At 40.2% G+C, this 19903-nt stretch overlaps 1 protein-coding gene across 2 annotated transcripts in view; it reads left to right on the top strand.

Moving 5' to 3' along the window:
• The window catches only part of ARHGEF17 (Rho guanine nucleotide exchange factor 17), a 2179236-nt gene that overhangs the window by 1902934 nt on the left and 256399 nt on the right, over positions 1 to 19903 (top strand). For both annotated transcript variants that reach the window (XM_044071304.1, XM_044071302.1), the window contains 2 exons: positions 11659 to 11777; positions 17931 to 18144. In XM_044071304.1, coding sequence (XP_043927239.1) covers positions 11659 to 11777; positions 17931 to 18144 — 333 coding nt within the window. The remainder of the gene's footprint in view (positions 1 to 11658; positions 11778 to 17930; positions 18145 to 19903) is intronic.

Here is a 19903-nt window from a genome sequence, read left to right as displayed (position 1 = left end):
CTTGCTTCCACTACTTTGACTGTTCAATTTAATCCCTCTATAGTTACAACAGCTCTGCACATCACCCTTATTCTTACAAATCAGTACCAAAACACTTTTTCTCCATTCCTCAGGCATCCTCTCACTTTCCAAGATTTCATTAAACAATCTGGTTAAAAACTCCACTGCCATTTCACTTAAACACCTCCATGCTTCCACAGGTATGTCATCTGGGCCAACAGCCTTTCCATTCTTCATTCTCTTCATAGCTATCCTTACTTCCTCCTTGCTAATCCATTGTACTTCATGATTCACTATCCCTACATCATCCAACCTTCTCTCCCTCTCATTCTCTTCATTCATCAACCCCTCAAAGTACTCTTTCCATCTCCTCAACACACTCTCCTTGCTTGTGAGTATGTTTCCCTCATTATCCTTTATCACCTTTACCTGCTGCACATCTTTCCTAGCTCGGTCCCTCTGTCTAGCCAAATCGGTACAGGTCCTTTTCTCCCTCCTTAGTGTCCAACCTTTCATACAACTCTTCATATGCCTTATCCTTAGCCTTCGCCACCTCTTTCTTTGCCATTAACCTCATCTCCTTATACTCCTGTCTACTTTCTTCATCTCTCTGACAATCCCACTTCTTCTTTGCCAACCTCTTTCTCTGTATACTCTCCTGTACTTCCTCATTCCACCATCATGTTTCCTTGTTGTCCTTCCTCTGTCCAGATGTGATACCAAACAACTTTTTAGCCTTCTCCCTTACCAGCTCTGCTGTAGTTACCCAGCTATTTGGTAACTCTTCACTGCCACCCAGTGCCTGCCTTAACTCATCCCTGAACTCCTCCTCACAATTACCCTTTTTCAGTTTCCACCACTTGATCCTTGGTGCTGCCCTCACACTCCTCCTTCTCTTCTTGATAACCAACGTCATCCTACAAACCACTATCCTATGCTGCCTAACTACACTTTCTCCGGTCACCACTTTACAGTCTCCAATCTCCATCAAACTGGCCCTCTTACATAAGATATAATCCATCTGTGTGCATCTTCCTCCACTCTTGTATGTCACCCTATGCTCCTTCCTCTTGTTAAAATATGTATTCACCACTGCCATGTCCATCCTTTTTGCAAAATCCACTACCATCTGACCTTCTGTATTCCTTTGTTTAACACCATACCTACCCATCACTTCCTCATCCCCTCTGTTCCCTTCACCAAGATGCCCATTGAAATCTGCTCCAATCACCACTCTCTCACCCTTGGGTACATTCATCACCACTTCATCCAATTCACTCCAAATTTTTTCTTTCTCATCCATTGCACAACCAACTTGTGGAGCATACGCACTAACAACATTCATCATTACACCATCAATTTCTAGCTTCATAAACATCACACTATCCAACACTCTTTTCACCTCCAAAACACTCTCAGCATACTGTTCCTTCAGAATAACTCCTACGCCATTTCTCCTCCCATCCACACCATGATAAAACAATTTGAACCCACCTCCGATACACCTAGCCTTACTCCCCATCCATCTGGTCTCTTGCACACACAATATACCAACCTTCCTTCTGTTTATCATTATCAGCTAGCTACTGCCTATACCAGTCATACTGCCAACATTCAAAGTTCTGACCCTCACTACCACAGTCCTAGCCTTTCTCCTCTCTTCCTGCCTTCGGCCATGTCTTCCGCCTCTTCTCCTTCTTTGGCCAACAGTAGCCCAATTTCGGTCGTTGTTAATCCGGGCCTCGAGCGATCCGGTATAAAAATTTTTCTTGGTGACTGCATGAAATTTTTTGGCGAAGTTTTACGCCGGATGCCCTTCCTGACGCAACCCTCCCCATTTATCCGGGCTTTGGACCGGCACAAAGAAATGCACTGGCTTGTGCATCCCCAGTGGCTGGGTTTTAGACAGACTAGATAAAGTAGGTTATTTTGGAGCTGAATGAATCAATATTGGTTAGAGAGGGAGGAAGGGGAGTGGTGGAAGAGGTAATAGTATAAGTTTAGAGATACATTAAGAGTGAGGTGGTGAAATAGGTGGAGGGGTAATAGTTTGTGTGGATGGCTACAGTGGCAAGACCATTTTTTTCAGGTATTTTCTTATGGCTAATTTGAAACTCTTGCTATGGTGAAGGGACTTTATTTCCAAGTGGAGTTGGTTCCAGGAAGTAGCTGGGTTATAGTTATAGAGAAGACATCCTATTTTGGTTTTGGGTTTGTAGATGTGTAATAATTCTTGGTCTGAGCTGTGTAGAGTCCTAACAGGGGAATGTTTAGTTATGATGGAGGAGAGGCTGGGGCAGAAGGAGGGTAGATAGAGGATGGAGTGAATAATTTGCAGTTGATATAGTTGGAGCAGATGAGGGAATTCTAGCCAGTCTAGTTGCTGGAGTGCTAAGCAGTGGTGTGACTTGTAGGTTTGTTTCACTGCAAATCTGGCAACCTTGTTGTAGGTAGTTTCAAGTTTAGAAATGAGTGTAGAGTTTAGGTTTGTGAATATGTGACAGCTGTATAGGAGTGTTGGAAGTAGTAAAGCATGAGAGAGAGTTTTTCGGGCTGTGTTGGTTAAGTATTTCTTGTTGCGGAAAAGGTGTCCACATTTCTGATGAGCTTTTTTAATAGAGTTAGGAATATGTAGATCAAACTTAAATTGATCATCTATTGTGACACTTAGCAATTTAGTTCTACGTTCAGCTGAGGTGGTGGTGGTGTTGCTAGATAAAATGGTAAATGTACTTTTGAGTGTGGTGAGGTTTTTGGGGAGGAAGAGTAGGAGCTTAATTTTCTTCGGATTAAGTATTAGTTTATCACTAAGCCATGTCTTAATGGTGTGGAAGAATGCCTGGATAATTGAGTGGAAGTCAGTTGGGTTGTCAGCAATGGTTATAACTGTAGAGTCATCAGCATAATGCACAAGAGATGACTGGGGACAAGAGGAGTAGAGCAAGTTTGTGAAAATATTAAAGAGTAGTGGTCCGATAATGGACCCCTGGGGACACCCATTTGTACAGTGAGGGGGGGGGTGGAGATAGTGCAGAGAGCCATTTAACTGATTGCTGGCGGGTAGAGAGATAGCTGGAGAACCAGGAGATAGTAGGGGGAGAGAAATTTAAGTTAGTGAGTTTGTCAAGGAGGAGATGGTGAGAGACAGTGTCAAAGGCTTTAGAAAGGTCAAGGAATAGGCATGAGACAAGTTTATTGTTATCACGAGCAAGCATTTTTTAGTTGGGAATAATTCACTTCTTAAGAATTTCACACTGTTATTTACTGAAATCCTTTCACCATAGATGGAAAGTTAGAGAATAACATGCATCACTTCTGAGTTACATAAATCACTGTGTATTGAGTATATACCTGCTTAAAATGTATGCACTTCAGTAGTATAACAGGTTTTGACCAAAAGAAATTGTACATAAGTATTGCAGGTTATGAAGCCCCCATACTTATATATTCCCTCCCCTAAATCATGCCAGTGCAGGAAAAGGGCAGTCACTCACCCAAAGGTAAAAAATGTATTGCTTTTTCTATAAATGCAGAACCAGTATACATCTGTAGCTTATATACATCAGAACAATATACAGAGAACAAAAACTCCGCAAAGAAGACCATTCTTGATGAATAATGATAAATAAATAAATGAGCAGCTGAGAGAAACTTTACAGTTGGGCTGCTAATTCTTGAATGTCAGCTGCATAGTGGCTACTTCATCTCCTTCTCAGTTTGATTAGAGTAGGTTTGCAGAACTGTTTTTAGCAGCATGATAGTTTGTACAGAATTATGATAGAAACATTATGGACATTTTGATAAAAATATGTTACTCCAACCTTTTATACATGACCGTGCTTTTGAATGTGTATTTTCAACTTTTAGCTTACATGCACACACTGTTTTGCAGGCTGGTCACTTATGTAGTTACTTATTCTCATTGCCATTTGAACTTGTGTCACATTTTTTCAAACTTTTTTTCCTTCAGTAAAAACACTCAAAAAAATAAATAGATTTTCACCATCCCTCCAATTCCATTTTAACTTAACAGCAAACAGAAGCACTATACATTTTCAAAAACAGAGTTTATCCCTTGAGATAAGGAGCAATTGCCCCAAATTGAAAAAAAAAATGTACCCATAGGTATTACCTATTCTAAAATTAAGGTTACCCATGCTGAAGTGCATTCAAGAGCTTCTATTCCCAATTACATTAATTACTACTTGTTTTTACATCTTTTCCTCTCCTAGATGTGAAAAATAGCTTGCATGCAGTAAACATTAACTTCTAGTCCTAAGAAAAGTACACTCAGTACCGTTAAATAAACTAACAAAATTGTGTACCATTATATTAAATGCATTAAAGTATTAAGGCTTCTGGGGAGGCAGCTACTTGTATAACTTATGTACAAGTTTCAAACTTCATTTATTATTCAAAGAAATATACGCTAAAGTATTATTAAACATGAATTACTCTAGCTTGTACATTTCATGTTCAGACATCTCATGATTAACTGCTTATACCTGCAGACTTCTCCTTTCTAAGTAAAAGCAGTTGGCAGTGAAGAGAAAGCTAGTGACTTTGCAGATGACTAAAAGCATCTTTGTAATTTCAGTCAGGATACACTGTTAGGAACTTTCATTTTTAATCGCTTGCACCTCTCTCCTACTGAAAGCATTCACTAATGGAAAAAATAGCTAATGACTTGCAAATACAAAAAAGAGCTACCATTTTCCATAGCTTTCATCATTTTATCTTTTAAAGCCTGTTTGCTTAAAAAATGTTTTAGCTTCAGTCAAGGACATTGATCTAAATGTCCACCTCTAGAAATACAAGAGATCAGTATACTTTTAAATACCGTCCCCCAGCAGCCCAGGACCACATTATATTAACTTGGTTTTGTTCAGCCTTTCTCACCTTGTTACAGTGTGAAGCCTGGATACATTACAATTAATAACAAGTACTTTTGTGGTTAATATCTTTATTATATACCACAGTCACTGCTAACATTCCCCCACCTCACATTTAAAAATTACCTCTAACTGCACACTGTACAAAACTGCTGTACAATATGACATTCAGTTTAAATCATGAAATTGTTCTCCTTACAGTTACATCAGTGTCTTCTGTGTAGTATATGCTTTACAGTTCACCACCCATTTTATACAATCAACAAAAGTGCAGCCTTTCTCAACCGCTTCTTGGACAGCCACATTTAATATCTATTTCTGTTTCTAGTGGGATTTATGCTTTATAGTTTACTATTCGCTAATTTTGCGATGTTCCTGATCCTCTCCATCTTCAAGCACCAGTCTTTGGTTTAAGTCCAAGGTACTCCTGATTGTTCTAGACAGCTCCTGTGCTTTTTTACTGTCAGTCATGTATCATCTTTGAGAAAATGGAAAAGGTTTTGCTGGCAGAGTCGCTCTCTGGTCTTTGTTACTGTCAGTAGAATGAGGAGCAGAGTCGGCTTCTGTTTGTTTGCAGAACTTTATTTCCTCCTTAACCTGTTGTGCATTCAAAAATGTATTTTTCCAGGAAAAACTTCTGTAGAAAGCTGGATACATCAGCCTGAATTTCAACCTGCCTTGTGACATTCTCTTTCTGCTATCACCAATTTTTAAAATTGTTTTTCATTCTGCCACACTTTTGTTAGTACCAGTACAGTCTGCTGTTATCATTGCGACTTTGCTAGTATGGGTCTTGGATGCTTTCTTATGGCTAGATTTGGAGCATGCACTTGATGTACTCTCTCATTTAAATCCTGTTGCAAAACACTAGTCCAGTTGTTTATTTGTACTTTTATAAAATGAATGCAGTCCGTTTCATTTTCTGTGGTATAGCAGAAAATGTCTGTTTTTCTCTGCATGCTCTGTCTTCTATCTGTACTTTTTTTTTTAAATATCACTTCCTGAGAACCCTCATGCTCAGCCAACCTGTTTTCATTTCAGCTTCTGATTTTTGCAGTTTTATCAGTCTATGCGAATAGCTAATTATAACTACTTCTGTTTTTGTCCATCCTTGTATCTAACAACATATATTATTCCTATGTTTTACTTATTGTAAGCACCTGTAAGTACATGTTAGTCATTTTTTTCTTCTGAATTACTGAACGCCATATCCTGTATCAAAGCTGGTTGATTTTCTCTTAGATTCTCCAAATTTGTTCTTTTCTGGAATACAGGCAGTGCAGTTGCTAGCCAGTAATTGTATTTTACTGAAATTGATAGCTTTTATTTGCTTTTTTATTATTTATTTATTTATTTATTTATTTTTTACAGTTTCAATACTTTTGTTCAGTGTACAGACATTATGGAAATCGGCCACAGTGGGCGAATTGTCCATCTGTACCACTAATCCCTGCATAGTGTCTGTACTTTGGTTGTTAAAGCATTGTATACGTGGGTGTGATAGTACTTTAGCATGGATTACTTAAAGAACTGCTGTTACTATTCCCTGGCCACTTACTAGAGCGAGGCAAGATAAAGTAGGTGAGGGGTTCTTCTTTGTAAGGTTCCAAAAACAGACTGCCCTGAGACATAAGTCTCATCTAGTATTAAAACATTGTTTTTGTCCTGGTTTACAGAATAACATCACGTACATCTGGTAATCTGACTTTGGTTCAAATAATACCTCCCCCTTTACTAGAAGCTGCCAGGATTTAGCACATATGAATAACATTCTTTAGATTAGTCAGGAAAATATAGTGAGATTACTTAAATACTGTTTTTCTGTATCTATGTGAATCTATTCGTCTGTGTTATTTTAATACACTTGGCCAACGTTTCCTGGAATTCATTAATTCCAGTGCCCTGGACCATCTCGTTCTTACTCCCACTAGAGGTAGCAACATTCTTGACCTGGTCATTACTAACATGGGCGACCATTGCTCTACACCAACCTCCCTGGTTAGATCTGACCACAAACGAATCATCTTGGAAATCCACATCCCTCTCACCCCCTTGCCCGCAAAGGTAACTACCATGAAAATCTTCTCCAAAGCTAACTTTGGGCTGCTAAAAACAGAGGTGGCTAACTTCACGGCACCCATGCAAATAGAATATAGTTTCATGACCACTGAATCATACACCAATGCACTGTACGAACACATACACAAATGCATGCATCTTGCCATACCCAGTAGAACCAGGATACTCCTCCTCCAAAAAAGGAAGCCAATCTGGTGGCCCCCTGCCATAAACAGACTCTGCAGCAGGAGGAGGAAACTGATGCGGAATAAGGTGAAGTCCCAAGACTGGAAAAACTCCATTATCAGCCTCAACATAAAGTTGAGATCCCTCTTCAAATCCTCTAAAGTTAGCTATGAAAACAGAATTGCAGCAGATAGTAAAGTCAACCACAAGGCTTCTATAGTTATGTAAAAAATCTCCATGGCAATACCCAGATTTGCTCTGAGCTACTGCACAATGGTACCGCCTATACCGAGCCAACAGATATTGCCAGTATACTGGCTGACAGATTCAGTGCCACCTTTACCTCTCTCCACCCCCCCCAAAGAACCAGTCACAATACCAGTAGATTTTCAGGTACCCTGTATTACTGCTGCACAGGTTAATACAGCACTGTCCAAGGCCAAGAATACAGCTTCTATGGGATCTGACATTATCCCTGACTGTGTTCTACATGAACTACAGAGTGAACTGGCACCTTACCTGTGTGCCCTGTTCAATCACAGCATCACCTCAGGCTTTGCCCCTATCAAATGGCGTACTGCTACAGTGATCCCTCTTCACAAAGGAGGAGTGACTACAGGCCCTGGGAACTATTGCCCCATTAGCCTGACTAGTCTGATATGCAAAGCTATGGAACGCATCATCATGGACCTAATAAACAAGGATATAGAGAATCTCCCAACTCTGGATCGCACACAGTTTGGTTTTGTGAAGGGTAGATCTTGCCTGCTCAACTTAGTCAACCTCTTTGAGTCAGTCAGCAGAGCTGGGGATGAAGGCAAGGTGGTTCATACAGCCTACCTTGATGTGGCCAAGGCCTTTGATACCATTCCCCACTCAGGAATCATAGAAAAACTCACTAAGCTAGGCATCAACCCCTGTATCGCTAGGTGGCTTGCAAACTGGCTCAGAGGTAGAACCCACAGTTTGAAAGTAGCGGACTCCAAGTCAGACTGCTGACCAGTCACGAATGGAGTCCCACAGGATTCTATCCTGGGTCCTCTCCTGTTTGGTATCTACTCTGAAGTCCAGGCCAACACGAAAGGGACTCTGGCTGACAGTGTTTGCAGATGATTGCAAGTTGGGAGCTGTTATTAACTCCCCAAGTGATGCTGACATCCTACAGAAAGGCCTCACTGAGACCCAACGACTGGTGTCAGAACCATGGCCTTAAGCTCAGTGCCAAAAATGTGTTGTCATCCCCTTTGGGAAAAACCTGGTTCCCATGAATTACCACATTGATGGTAGTCCACTGAACACAGAAGGCGCTATAAGAGATCTGGAAACACAGGTTGACAGCAACCTCTATTTTGACCACCACATTGCCACTGTTTTCAGAAAGTTCTTCTCTGTGGCACATCTCATTACTAAGGGTTTTGCATCCAGGAAGAAAGAGGTCATTGTCTCCCTCTACTCTTCCCTCCTTAGGCCAATCATTGAGTACAATGCCTCATTTGGCATGTACCTAACTAAACACCTGCAACAACTGGAGAGGCCGCAAAAGTACCTCACAAAGAGGATCCTAGGCCTTAAACATTTGTCCTATATGGACAGACTCAAAAAAACTCCCAACTATTTTCTGTCTCATATCGCCTACTTAGAGGCGATCTCTGCTTGACTTACAAAGCGATGTCTGACCCAGCTCTGTTAGAAATGCTACATCTAAAGAAATCCCAATCCCTCCACACCACATGCTCCAGAGACCTCAACCTCATTACCACAATGAACAGAACATGCTGGAGGGACAGGTTCATAACCCAAAGACTGCCCATGCTATGAAATAGACTTCCCATACATGTCAAGCAGAGCACCTCACTGGCCCTCTTCAAGAGAAATCTTGATGAGTGGATGGGAAATAGAACATTCACCCTGGGGATCACTCCAGTGGCTTTACTCCACATAGACATTGGGAACTAAGGCCAGGTGGCACTATGTCAGGGTAATCCTATGCGCTAGGCTTGTAAAGTCTCCAGGGCCATTAGCCTAGTACACACCTATGAACCTATATGTCAATAATACACACACACACACACACACACACACACACACACACACACACACACACACACACACACACAGGGCTTTGCTAAGATCTGTTGCAGCATCTGCAAGTCATAAAACCATTTCAACACTTCCACCCTTCCAGCATAGCAATTAGTTCCCTGCTAGAGAGAATACAGCTGGATTCCTAGTCCTTGTTTTCCCAGACATTTTGTCTGGCTGCCTTCAGAACTGTAAGATACAATCTTTATGGACAAAATTAAGTAATTTAATTTCAAACTATTTTTCAAAGTTAGCTGGAGCTGAGTTTAACCTCTTCTCTTCCAGTATTCTCAGTTACAGTCCTAATTTCAACAGTTGTAATGCAGTCTGACATACAGGCGTATTTATTTGCTGTCCAGGAGGACATACTCTTGGTACATTTTAACACAAGCAGCTTTACAAATACATTTTTCAACACAAGCATCTGTACCAATTGGTTTGATATACAAATGACATAATTCTTTACAAAACTCCAGCTAGCTATGCTGTCATATGTTAAACATTCACAGCCCTTCTCCTGCATATCTGGCATTACCTCACATTGTCACAGCGCCTTTTCCCTGTACTTTTCTTGGGTATGAAAGGCCTGCACTGTGCTTGTTCTGAACATTTGACATAGTTAATGTGCTTGTTCTGAACATTTGACATAGTTAATGTTTCTTCGTTAAGTGTTTTCATGAGTATACTTCTCAACTGTAAATGATTTGACTCAGAGGTTTGCTGTATTCCTCCTAATCCCGCATAAAACTAGAGATTTTTAGAGAGAAGTTGATAGATTACACCTAGTAAATAGTGACAATAATTAGAGGTACAGATTTCTTTTACTTCACATTCACATTCTCTTATCCTGCTAGTTATTCAGGTTAGCAGTACTAATATTTTAAAAGTATTCTTGATTGTCCTTGAGTATTTCTGGATTTGTCTCTTATTCTCAGTAAGAAATTGAGAGCTGTGCCCCTGCCTGAGACATATTAACATATTTGTACATTTGTCTGTTTGCAGTTTATAGGACAGCTAGCACATTAGCAGCTCAGATTAGATATTTTAACATTTAAAAAAGTAAAATGTATATTCTGCACAGTACATTGATTAGGAAAATGTAATGAATAATACAATTACTTACTGAATTTAAGTTACACAGTTTGATAGCTGTGATAGCTTGGTGAAATAGGCACATGCTGAGACTTTATTTTTTTATTATTAAAATATTGCAGTGTACTTATACAGTTATCTAAGTAGTACAGAAGTAATTTGAGTGCACCAAAAATATCACTTGTCAGGCATTACTGATTAAATGCTACAGTATGGTTGTACTCTAGGTTTACTTCACTACTATGGCTAAGCAGCATTTTTCTCTCTCTCTCAGACTAAGATCTGTATAGTCACTTTGTGAATCTAAATATTGATTCTAAGAAGAATATAAGACAGAAAATATGGAAGAAATGATTACTAGCAATCTCATTTCACCTGTAATGGTATCCAAGCTCAGCCCCATATATGATACCAAAGTTCTCAGCACAGCTCAGTCATATGAAGGCAAAGGTACATCTGTTTTCCTAGTTCCATCTTAGACTTTCTTTGCCTTAGTACACCAAAGTGATGATGGTAATTACTTATGTCTTTCATTGCTTAGGCATTTCCAGGAATTTTCCCCTTTTCCCTGGTTAGTGCATGGTCAGAGATGATTGTATTTAGTAAAAGGATGCAGTTTCCGAATTCGTCCAGATCAGTGTTTTTGATCCATGAAAGTCACGAAAGTAGTCAACTGATGAAAGAAGACACACTGACATTTACTATATGTATTTGTCCCATTCATGCTCTAAAGTACCTTGCAGTGCTTTATTTAACCAAGGCTATGCATTTTCGGAAATTTTTGGTACTGCTGAAAAAGTGCAGCTGTTTCAATTTCATGAGAACTACAGTAGGTGCCATACCATCATTAGCCAGTGGTCCTGGAACTAGCAAAAATTTAAACTATGACTGTAATTGATACGTAAGGTGACCCTGATACACCTACACAGCCCTTGTCATCGTCTCAGTAAGCAGGACTCAGAACATTTTGTTTTCATTTAATGTGTTATCAGTACTTGGTATTCTTAGTTTCAAATGAGAAGCAGTTTTGAGGGTAGCAGTATTTAATATCGAGGCACTATGACCTTGAGAATTCTGTCCTGCATTTGAATGCTGTGGAAAATGTAATGAGAACAAAGCATCTATTTGTTAGTGTGAATGGCGATTAAGTTATACTGTAATACAATTGTTACATATGGCCCATCTGTCATTATCCTATGACATAAATAAAAATTTTCAGAAACGTTTTCAGTGTGGTCCATGAACAAAAATCTGTCAGAATGTGATTGTGTGTCATCTTACTGTAAGTTTCAGCTTATTATTTTTATTATCAGTACAGTGTGATTATGTGTGTTGTCTGTGCCTACAGGGGCATCACAGGCTACAAATCGTGAGAGTATTCAGAAGGCAATTGGACGTCTGGATGAGGACCTTAGCACACTTGGACAAATCAGCAAGCTGTCTGAAACACTAAGCTTTCCACATCAGGTATGGCACAGTGTTACCAGAATTCTGCATGCATAATGGTGATTATAAAATGGTAGGGCTCATGGGAGAAATGGTGACTCTTAAGCTTGGGTACACAAGAACTATGGCAGCTCTGATGTTCTTCGTGTTTCACTGTTGCATTCATTACATTTGGGTAATCTGCTGGCAGGTTGCCCTTAGTCGGCCTGATTAACAAAGTCTTGGGTCCTGCGTCAGTTGCTGTCCTTCTTCCATGACGTCAGGTCATCAGGGTTATAAAACATGCAGCCGACGCGGTGCCCGAAGCAGAAGCAGTTCGCAAGTGCCTTTCGGCCGACTCCTGAAATTTTCGTTTTTGAGTTTCAGAACCAAAGTCTTCAACTAAAAGCTAAGTACCCCATTGGGGAAACTTTTTCTTGCTCCTTACTGATGTCAGTAAAAGTTAATAATTGCATTACTTGTGGGAAGCAAATACCTCATAAGGATTTTCATTTGTACTGTATTCCTTACCTAGGCTCTGACCACAACTTACCTTGCTGTCGGTTTTGTGCTAAACTTAATCAACGCACAATTAAACGTCAGTATATTTCTGCTTCTAAATATTTTGGCTCAAGATTTAATTATCCAGAAATGTCGTTGGTTAGCAATCCAACTACCGGAATACCTAAAACCTTAAAGAAAAAGACAGAGACAGACTGTTGAGGTCCAAAACCAATGACGATGCTTCTCCTAAGCCAGTCGCTGGTTCGCCGGTACTCAGTGAGGCACTTTCGCAGCCCTTGATACCCACTACTTCTGATTTGCAGGCCTCTACTGAAACCCATTCGGAGTCCGGTATGCCGCGAGATGCTTCAATTTTGGAACCCGTGGATGTCTGTACCTTAGATGGGTCCGGAGCCGCTGTGCAGGCACCGGCTTCTGAGGGCGTTTTCAGGCCTACAGATTTGTATATTAGACCGATGCCATCTTCAAAACTAAGGCCAAAATCTAAATCTGTTTCTAAAAAACTGACACCTGGGCCACATGTGCAGGCCCCTATGCCTAAAAAACAAATGATCAAAATGGCTGAAGATTTAATTACTCTGATCAGGGGTAGCCAAACCCCCTCCTTCTAAGAGGCCCAGGCAAGACATTGACTATGAATCTTCTGAACAGGATTCTATTTCTTCTGACTCTTCTAATGAACAGGATTTGTCTATTCCTACTTATGAGGACTCTGCTGCAGAAGATTCCATTCCTTCTGCTTCTACCCCTGAGGATTTTTCTTTTGGGGAAACTTTACATACCTTAAGGGAACATTTCCACTGGGAAAGTCAGGATTTCTCTGAATCTAAAAAGAGACTTAAGGATTTTCTTCTTCTTCCTCAACATAGGCCTTTGGCCATACCTCCTGTTCTAGACATTGTTGATGATGTTTTTTTAGAATCTAGTATGACTCCTGATTCTCTGCCTCCGGCTCCTTGTAAGCCAGACAGATACTACAGGGTTCCTGACTCCCACAAATTCATTTTCAAAAATCCTATTGCTGACCCTGAAACCATTTTTCAGGGTCCCAAGGGCATTAAGGCCTCTATTGCTAAAAATCCTACCCCTTCTGATAGAGATTCCAGGGCGCTGGATAGATAGGATAAGAAGGTTTACACATCTGCAACCTTGGCAATCAGGGCTTTAAACTGTCAATTTCATATGCTTAAATATCAACAGCATATCATGGGACTACTTAAACAGAAAATTATGTTAATTTCTGACTGTGTGGAAAATAAAGATTTGCAGGATTTATTACATTCAGCTGAACAAGTTGGAAAACATACTTTACAAAGTGGTTTTGATTCTTTGGAGGCCTCTTGCAGGACTGCTGTAACTGGATCTGTGCTAAGAAGGTATGCTTGGCTCAAAGAGCAAACTCTGCATGACCATATTAAAGCAAAATTGTTGGATGCTCCTTTACAAGAGGACCATCTCTTTGGTAATAAGGCTGAAGAAGTGTTAGAAAGATGGAAGATAAAGCTAAATCTATGCAAACTGTGAATGATTTCTTACAAGTGCAACTTCCAAGATTTAGTAGGCACTGGCCTACTAAAAACTGGTCCTTTCCAGTCCCCTCGAGAGCCACTCAAGTGAAATCAAGACAGTCCAAAGGCTCCAGGTTTCAGTCACAAGGAACTTTTAGAACAAAACAATGGGGTGCCTCCACCTCCAAATCTGGAAGCAGAAAGGCACCTCCCTATGGTAAACAGTCTCAATGACTTTCCTCTACAATCACAAAGCACTTACCTTTTAGCCGCCCCTTTGGGGGGAAACTGGCACTTCATGCATGAAACTGGCAACTTATTACCCAGGACAAATGGGTTTTAAATATAGTATCCCAGGGATACAGATTTCATTTCCACACATTGCCAATCCTAAACTGATTGCCAGATCTGCCCCCAAATCAGTGGGCAGAGGCCCAGAAACAAGTTCTGTCCCTCATGAACATGGGGGCTATTCAACCAGTACCAGAAGAGGAAAAGGGACAAGGTTTATATTCAAGACTTTTCCTGGTACCCAGAAAAGACAAATCATGTTGTCCAATTCTGGACTTATCCACTCTAAACACATTTCTGGACATTCCAAAATTCAGGATGCTGACACTTCAACAGCTACTACCTATGCTAGGCAAAGTTGCCTGGTTGGTAACTCTAGATTTAAAAGTGGCTTACCTGCGTATCCCAATCAGAAAATCTTGCAGAAGATACTTCCGCTTCAAAGCAGGCTACTTGCATTACCAGTTCTCTGCACTGCCCTTTGGCTTATCTACTGCGGCCAGGGTCTTCACAAAGTGCCTGACACCAGTAATTGCATTTTTGCAGGCAAAGAAATATACAAATATATCCATACCTGGACGATTGTCTAATTCAGACAGAAAACAAGGACATTTTTCGATAGCATCTGGTGTTTGTAAAAAGGGTTCTAACTTTTCTAGGGTACACCATAAATGAAAATAAATCACAACTGGTACCCTCTCAAAAAATTGCATTCCTGGGTGCAAGCCTGAATACAACTGCCCAGATGACTTACCTTATGCCAGAAAAGCAAATTCAATTGGTGACTTTCTTCAAACAGGTGGCCACAAAAACCCTGCTATCTGCAAGACAAATTCTGCAAGCCTTGGGGTTCATGGCCTCCTGCATTCTTCTAATTCCATATGCAAGACTGCATATGAGGAAACTTCAGTGGTACTTAAAAAGTTTATGGAGTCAACGTTCTCACAGCCTGGAAACAATGATTCCTATTATACCTTGCCTGCAGCTAGAGTTCCTATGGTGGGCAGAGGCCTGCCACCAAAACAAGGGACTACCATTCACTCCACTCCCTGCCGCCCAAACCCTGACTACAGATGCATCAGACTATGCTTGGTGGGCTCATCCGGCAGGGAAGTGCATTCAGGGCAAATGGAGTCCAAATCAAATGCACCTACATATCAATCAGAAAGAGATGCTAGCTGTACAGAATACACTGACAGCCTTCAAGGACTATCTTCATCCAGGACAACCACTGATAAAGACAGACAACCCCACAGTTATGTAGTACATAAACAAGCAGGGGGGGTACACACTCCTACCCCCTTTGCAGACTAGCCATGGCATTGTGGAACATGGCCTTGACCTATCAAATATAACTACAAGCTCAATTCCTGCCAGTAAAGCTAAATACTCTGGTAGACGAACTAAGCAGAAATCTTATGGACCCACACGAATGGAAACTGGAACCACAAGTTTTCAACATGTTGACACAGAAATGGGAGAGCCCAGACATAGATCTTTTTGCCTCACCCCAGAACTATCAGTTGGACAAATTCTGCACAAGAAATCATTGCAAAAAAGCTTGGAAAGTGGATGCTCTATCATTCAGCTGGAAAAACCTATCCGTCTATGCTTTTTCCCCTCTGCCTCTGCTCTCCAAAGTTCTACTAAAAGTCAAACTGGACAAACCAAAAATTATTCTGATTGCTCCAGACTGGCCTCGCCAACACTGGTACCCACACCTGCGCAATGTGTCACACCTTCCTCCGTGGCAATTGCCTCAGACTCCTTACCTACTGTCTCAGCAGAACTACCAAATTCTGCACACAAAGCTCCAAACTGTGAATCTTGCAGCGTGGCTAATCAACTAATTTCACCCTTGGCATCCCTCAGCAAACCTGTGATGGATGTCATTTTGGAGGCTAGAAGGCCTAGTACTAGAAAATCTTATGCTGACAAATGGAAAAGATTCTGTGCCTGGAACCAATCACAAGGAATAAGCACAGCAATGCCCAATATTCCTCAGATTCTGCAATATTTAACTGAGATGCTTCACAAGGGCCTGTCCTTTTCTTCCATAAAAATCCATGCCTCTGCCATTTCAACTCATTACAACACAGAACCTCCCCTCTTTTCTCATCCTTTGCTAAAGCAGTATCTCAGAGGGGCCAAAAATTTAAGACCTCCCAGGAGAGCACCAACTCTTGCATGGGACCTCAATTTTGTTTTGGAAAAATTCACTCTCCATCCTTTTGAGCCAGCTGCTACTGCAGACCTAAAATTTCTCTCCTGGAAAACAGCTTTCCTTTTAGCAGTCACTTCAGCTAGAAGGATTTCAGAATTACAGGCTCTTATGGCAGTGTAGTCTTTCATTATTTTTCATCTTGACAGGGTGGCTGTCAGGACCAATCCTTCTTTCATGCCTAAGGTGGTATCCAGTGTGGCTCTTAATCAGACCATCCATCTTTCAACTTTCTTTCCTAATACACAGAACAAGGGTGAGCGGATTCTGCATTCATTGGATGTACACAGACAACTTAGATTCTACTTAAACAGGACAAAATCTCTAAGAAAATCTGAACAACTATTGGTGGCATTTGCTGCAGGGGCAGAGGGAAAGGCTATTTCAAAGAAGACTATTTCCAAATGGATAAGCTATTGTATTTGTTTCTGCTATATGCACCATGGGAAACTTATCCCCAAGGGGATCAGATCTCATTCCACCAGGGCTGCATCTACTTCTGCAGCCTTTCTCAGAGGGGTTCCTACCAGAGACATTCTAGAAGCTGCTACCTGGAGCTCAGTTCATACATTCACCAAACATTACCAGTTACCTGTCTTCTCTAAATCCAGAGCTGGCTGTGCCACTGCTGTCCTGCAGGGCCTTATAGCTGCTCCTAATGCTATATAACTCCATCCTCCCAACCATAGCTTTGGGATTTTACCCAAATGTAATAACTGCAACAGTGAAACACGAAGAATATAGTACAGTTGTGTACACTTACCATAAATGTAGAGGTTCGAGTGTATTCACTGTTGCAGTCCTGGTTACCCGCCCTCCAGCCCCCTGTTTTTCTCTTGCTATACCTCTCCTTTTTTTGCTATGCTTAAAAGCCTTTTTGGTGTATTTGCTTTTGTTTGGAGATATAATTTTTGTGTTTTAAATTATATACATATTTATATGTATATTTTGCTCCCCATTTGGGGGGCACCTGACATCTGGGGCAAGAAAAACTGATGTAATGGCGTCGGCTGCATGTTTTATACCCCTGACGACCTGACGTCATGGAAGAAGGGACAGCAACCGACGCAGGACTCAAGACTTTGTTAATCAGGCTGACTGAGGGCAACCTGCCAGCAGATTACCCAAATGTAATGACTGTAACAGTGAATACACTCGGACATCTACATTTATGGTAAGTGTACATAACTGTACTTTCTTCAATTAATAGAGTTTCATTTAACATGACAGTCTGATATTTCTTGTAACGGCCAAGGATTAATCATGTCATTGCTATGGATTTATGTTGACATTTTTTTCTTTTATATCCTAAATGAGATGCACAGCATTACTTTAAATGGACTTTGCCTTTTGATCAGTACCTTAGCTAACAGAATAGTGATGATCATTTCCAGTTCATATAATATGTCTCCTGATTTGGTGGAAATTTGTGTAGAGGTGATGTTCATATAATATGTCTCCTGATTTGGTGGAAATTTGTGTAGAGGTGATGTTCCTCCAGGACATTTAATGTCCATTAGGCTTATTGGGACTGCAACATATTCCCAAGTTAATACTGTCTCATCATTTCACAAAGTGTCAAAACAGATTGTTTTGTTGAGTTTACTGTTTGTTCACATTTTTGCTTTATCCTTAATGATTTTATTGTAGAGCCTTGATGATGTAATTAAGGACCTTATGACAAATGTCCACCGTGAACTTGCAGAAAAGCAGTCTCTCTCATTCAGCATGGCATATCCCCCAAATAAAGTGGAATTGAGTGCAACAACATCAGATGGAACAGAGACGTTTCTTTTTGAGTTCAGCAGCTCTGAAGTTCGGCATGGCTTTGAGCAAGCATTTGAGGATGCAAAGAAGAAATTAGGTATGGTAATGTGCATGTACTTTCTCGTACAGTTCAACTGATATTTTTATGACTAGTTATGTCTCTCAAGTCTATCTATTGAATAAATCTTGCCCGCTGCAAAAAATTATGTTTGGTGTTTTTTTTGGGTTTTTTTGCACGAGGAAAGGATTTTCCTTGTGCAGTTCCTTGTCATTTGCATTGTTGACCTTTTATGGTTGACATTATTACAGTTGACATTGATTTGTCAACCAAGGTAAGTAAATCAATATATATAATATATACATGCATGCACATATTATATATAATATAGTATATTTTTCACATATTGAAATTCATTCTGTATTTTACTTGTAATTGTATGGCACTGTCAGTTTAAATGTTTGAAAAGTTCAGTGAAGTTCAGCACTTCCTGTTTCATGTTTATAAAAGGAAGTGATGTTTTATCCAGTTTTTTTTTTTTTTATCTCTGATGAAGTCCTGTTACAATTTATTGGGGCGAAAGCACTTAGAATTTTTCATGTAATGGTTGTTTAATTTTAGTTGTAGTACTGTTTTTCTTTCCTGAGGTCCAACGTATGATTCTTTATTATTGGTATTTATGCTGAAATTGCAAGCAGTTTACAGTCCTGGTTGCGAGGCACTTTTCTGGAGTTGTGATACAAAAATGTCTGTTTGCTATTAACAAGACATTTTGCTTATGTTTACATAGGATGACAGTGAGTTTTAATTTCAGCAGCTGTAACAGTCTTCATTTTATAACCGCTGTCTTGTTGCCATACTGTTACAAAGTTTTAACTAGTCAGTCAGTACAATACATGGGTGATATGCTTAACAGAAATCTTTCCACATGCATTGTATTGAATGTCAAATAACACCCAAGCATTCAACCTCAAAGGGTTAAGTATAACACCTTTTGCTTGTACTTTTGAGCAGTTAGCATGGTACCTTTTCTGACCATAGCAAACAAAAATGAAAACTGTTGCACTGCACCTTTGGTGTGCATGTAATTTCTGTTGTCATTTGCAGTGCCATAGCGCAGTATTTACTCACAAACATACAAACACACATGTCCAAACCATACTAGCCATACATAAATACCATCATAACCCAGGCCCTAGCACACACTACTGCTACAGTGCATTTTCCCTTTTTAACTGCTAGTAAAAAGTAACGATAATGAAGAATTGACAGCAGAAAATGTAAATGCACTAATCAGTACATGTGAAGTGACCGACAGGCTGTGCATTTACCATGAAGGTCAGCAACTTGCAACAGAAAACTATAGATTATCTTTTTTAATGTAATCCACTTTATCCATGGAAGAAGATCCAATGCAGGGTGGCAGTGAATAAGATGCACCTTGTTACATATAATTTTTTTCACATGAATATTTGTATATACAGATCATTAATATAACTGAGCAGTTTATGATACCATGACAGACCAAGAACACGGTAACAATGATGGCTCTATCATTTTCATAGGTTGAGATTCATAGAGATGCACTGTATGCCTGAACAAAGATTGCACATTGTCATGGCAGTACATGCCAGCACATAAACTAAATACATATCTAAACTGGGTCAGGCAGTACTTCCATTCAGGTAGCTGTACCCCCCCCCCAAATTGCTACTTATATGTACCATAGCCAAGATCCCACTACAGTGGAGAAAAGTCAAATTCCCAAATCCAGTTGTACTGCAGTCTCACACATGCAAAAAAAAAGCAATTTGTGTTTAGCACGTTAGTCTCTTTTCATAGGTTCATAGGTTGGTAC

Source organism: Protopterus annectens, chromosome 5.part0, assembly GCF_019279795.1.
Source record: "Protopterus annectens isolate FY-2018-M chromosome 5.part0, PAN1.0, whole genome shotgun sequence".
NCBI classification, from domain to species: Eukaryota; Metazoa; Chordata; order Ceratodontiformes; family Protopteridae; genus Protopterus; species Protopterus annectens.
The sequence above is the reverse complement of the archived record's forward strand: the minus strand, read 5'-3'. Positions and strand labels throughout refer to the sequence as shown.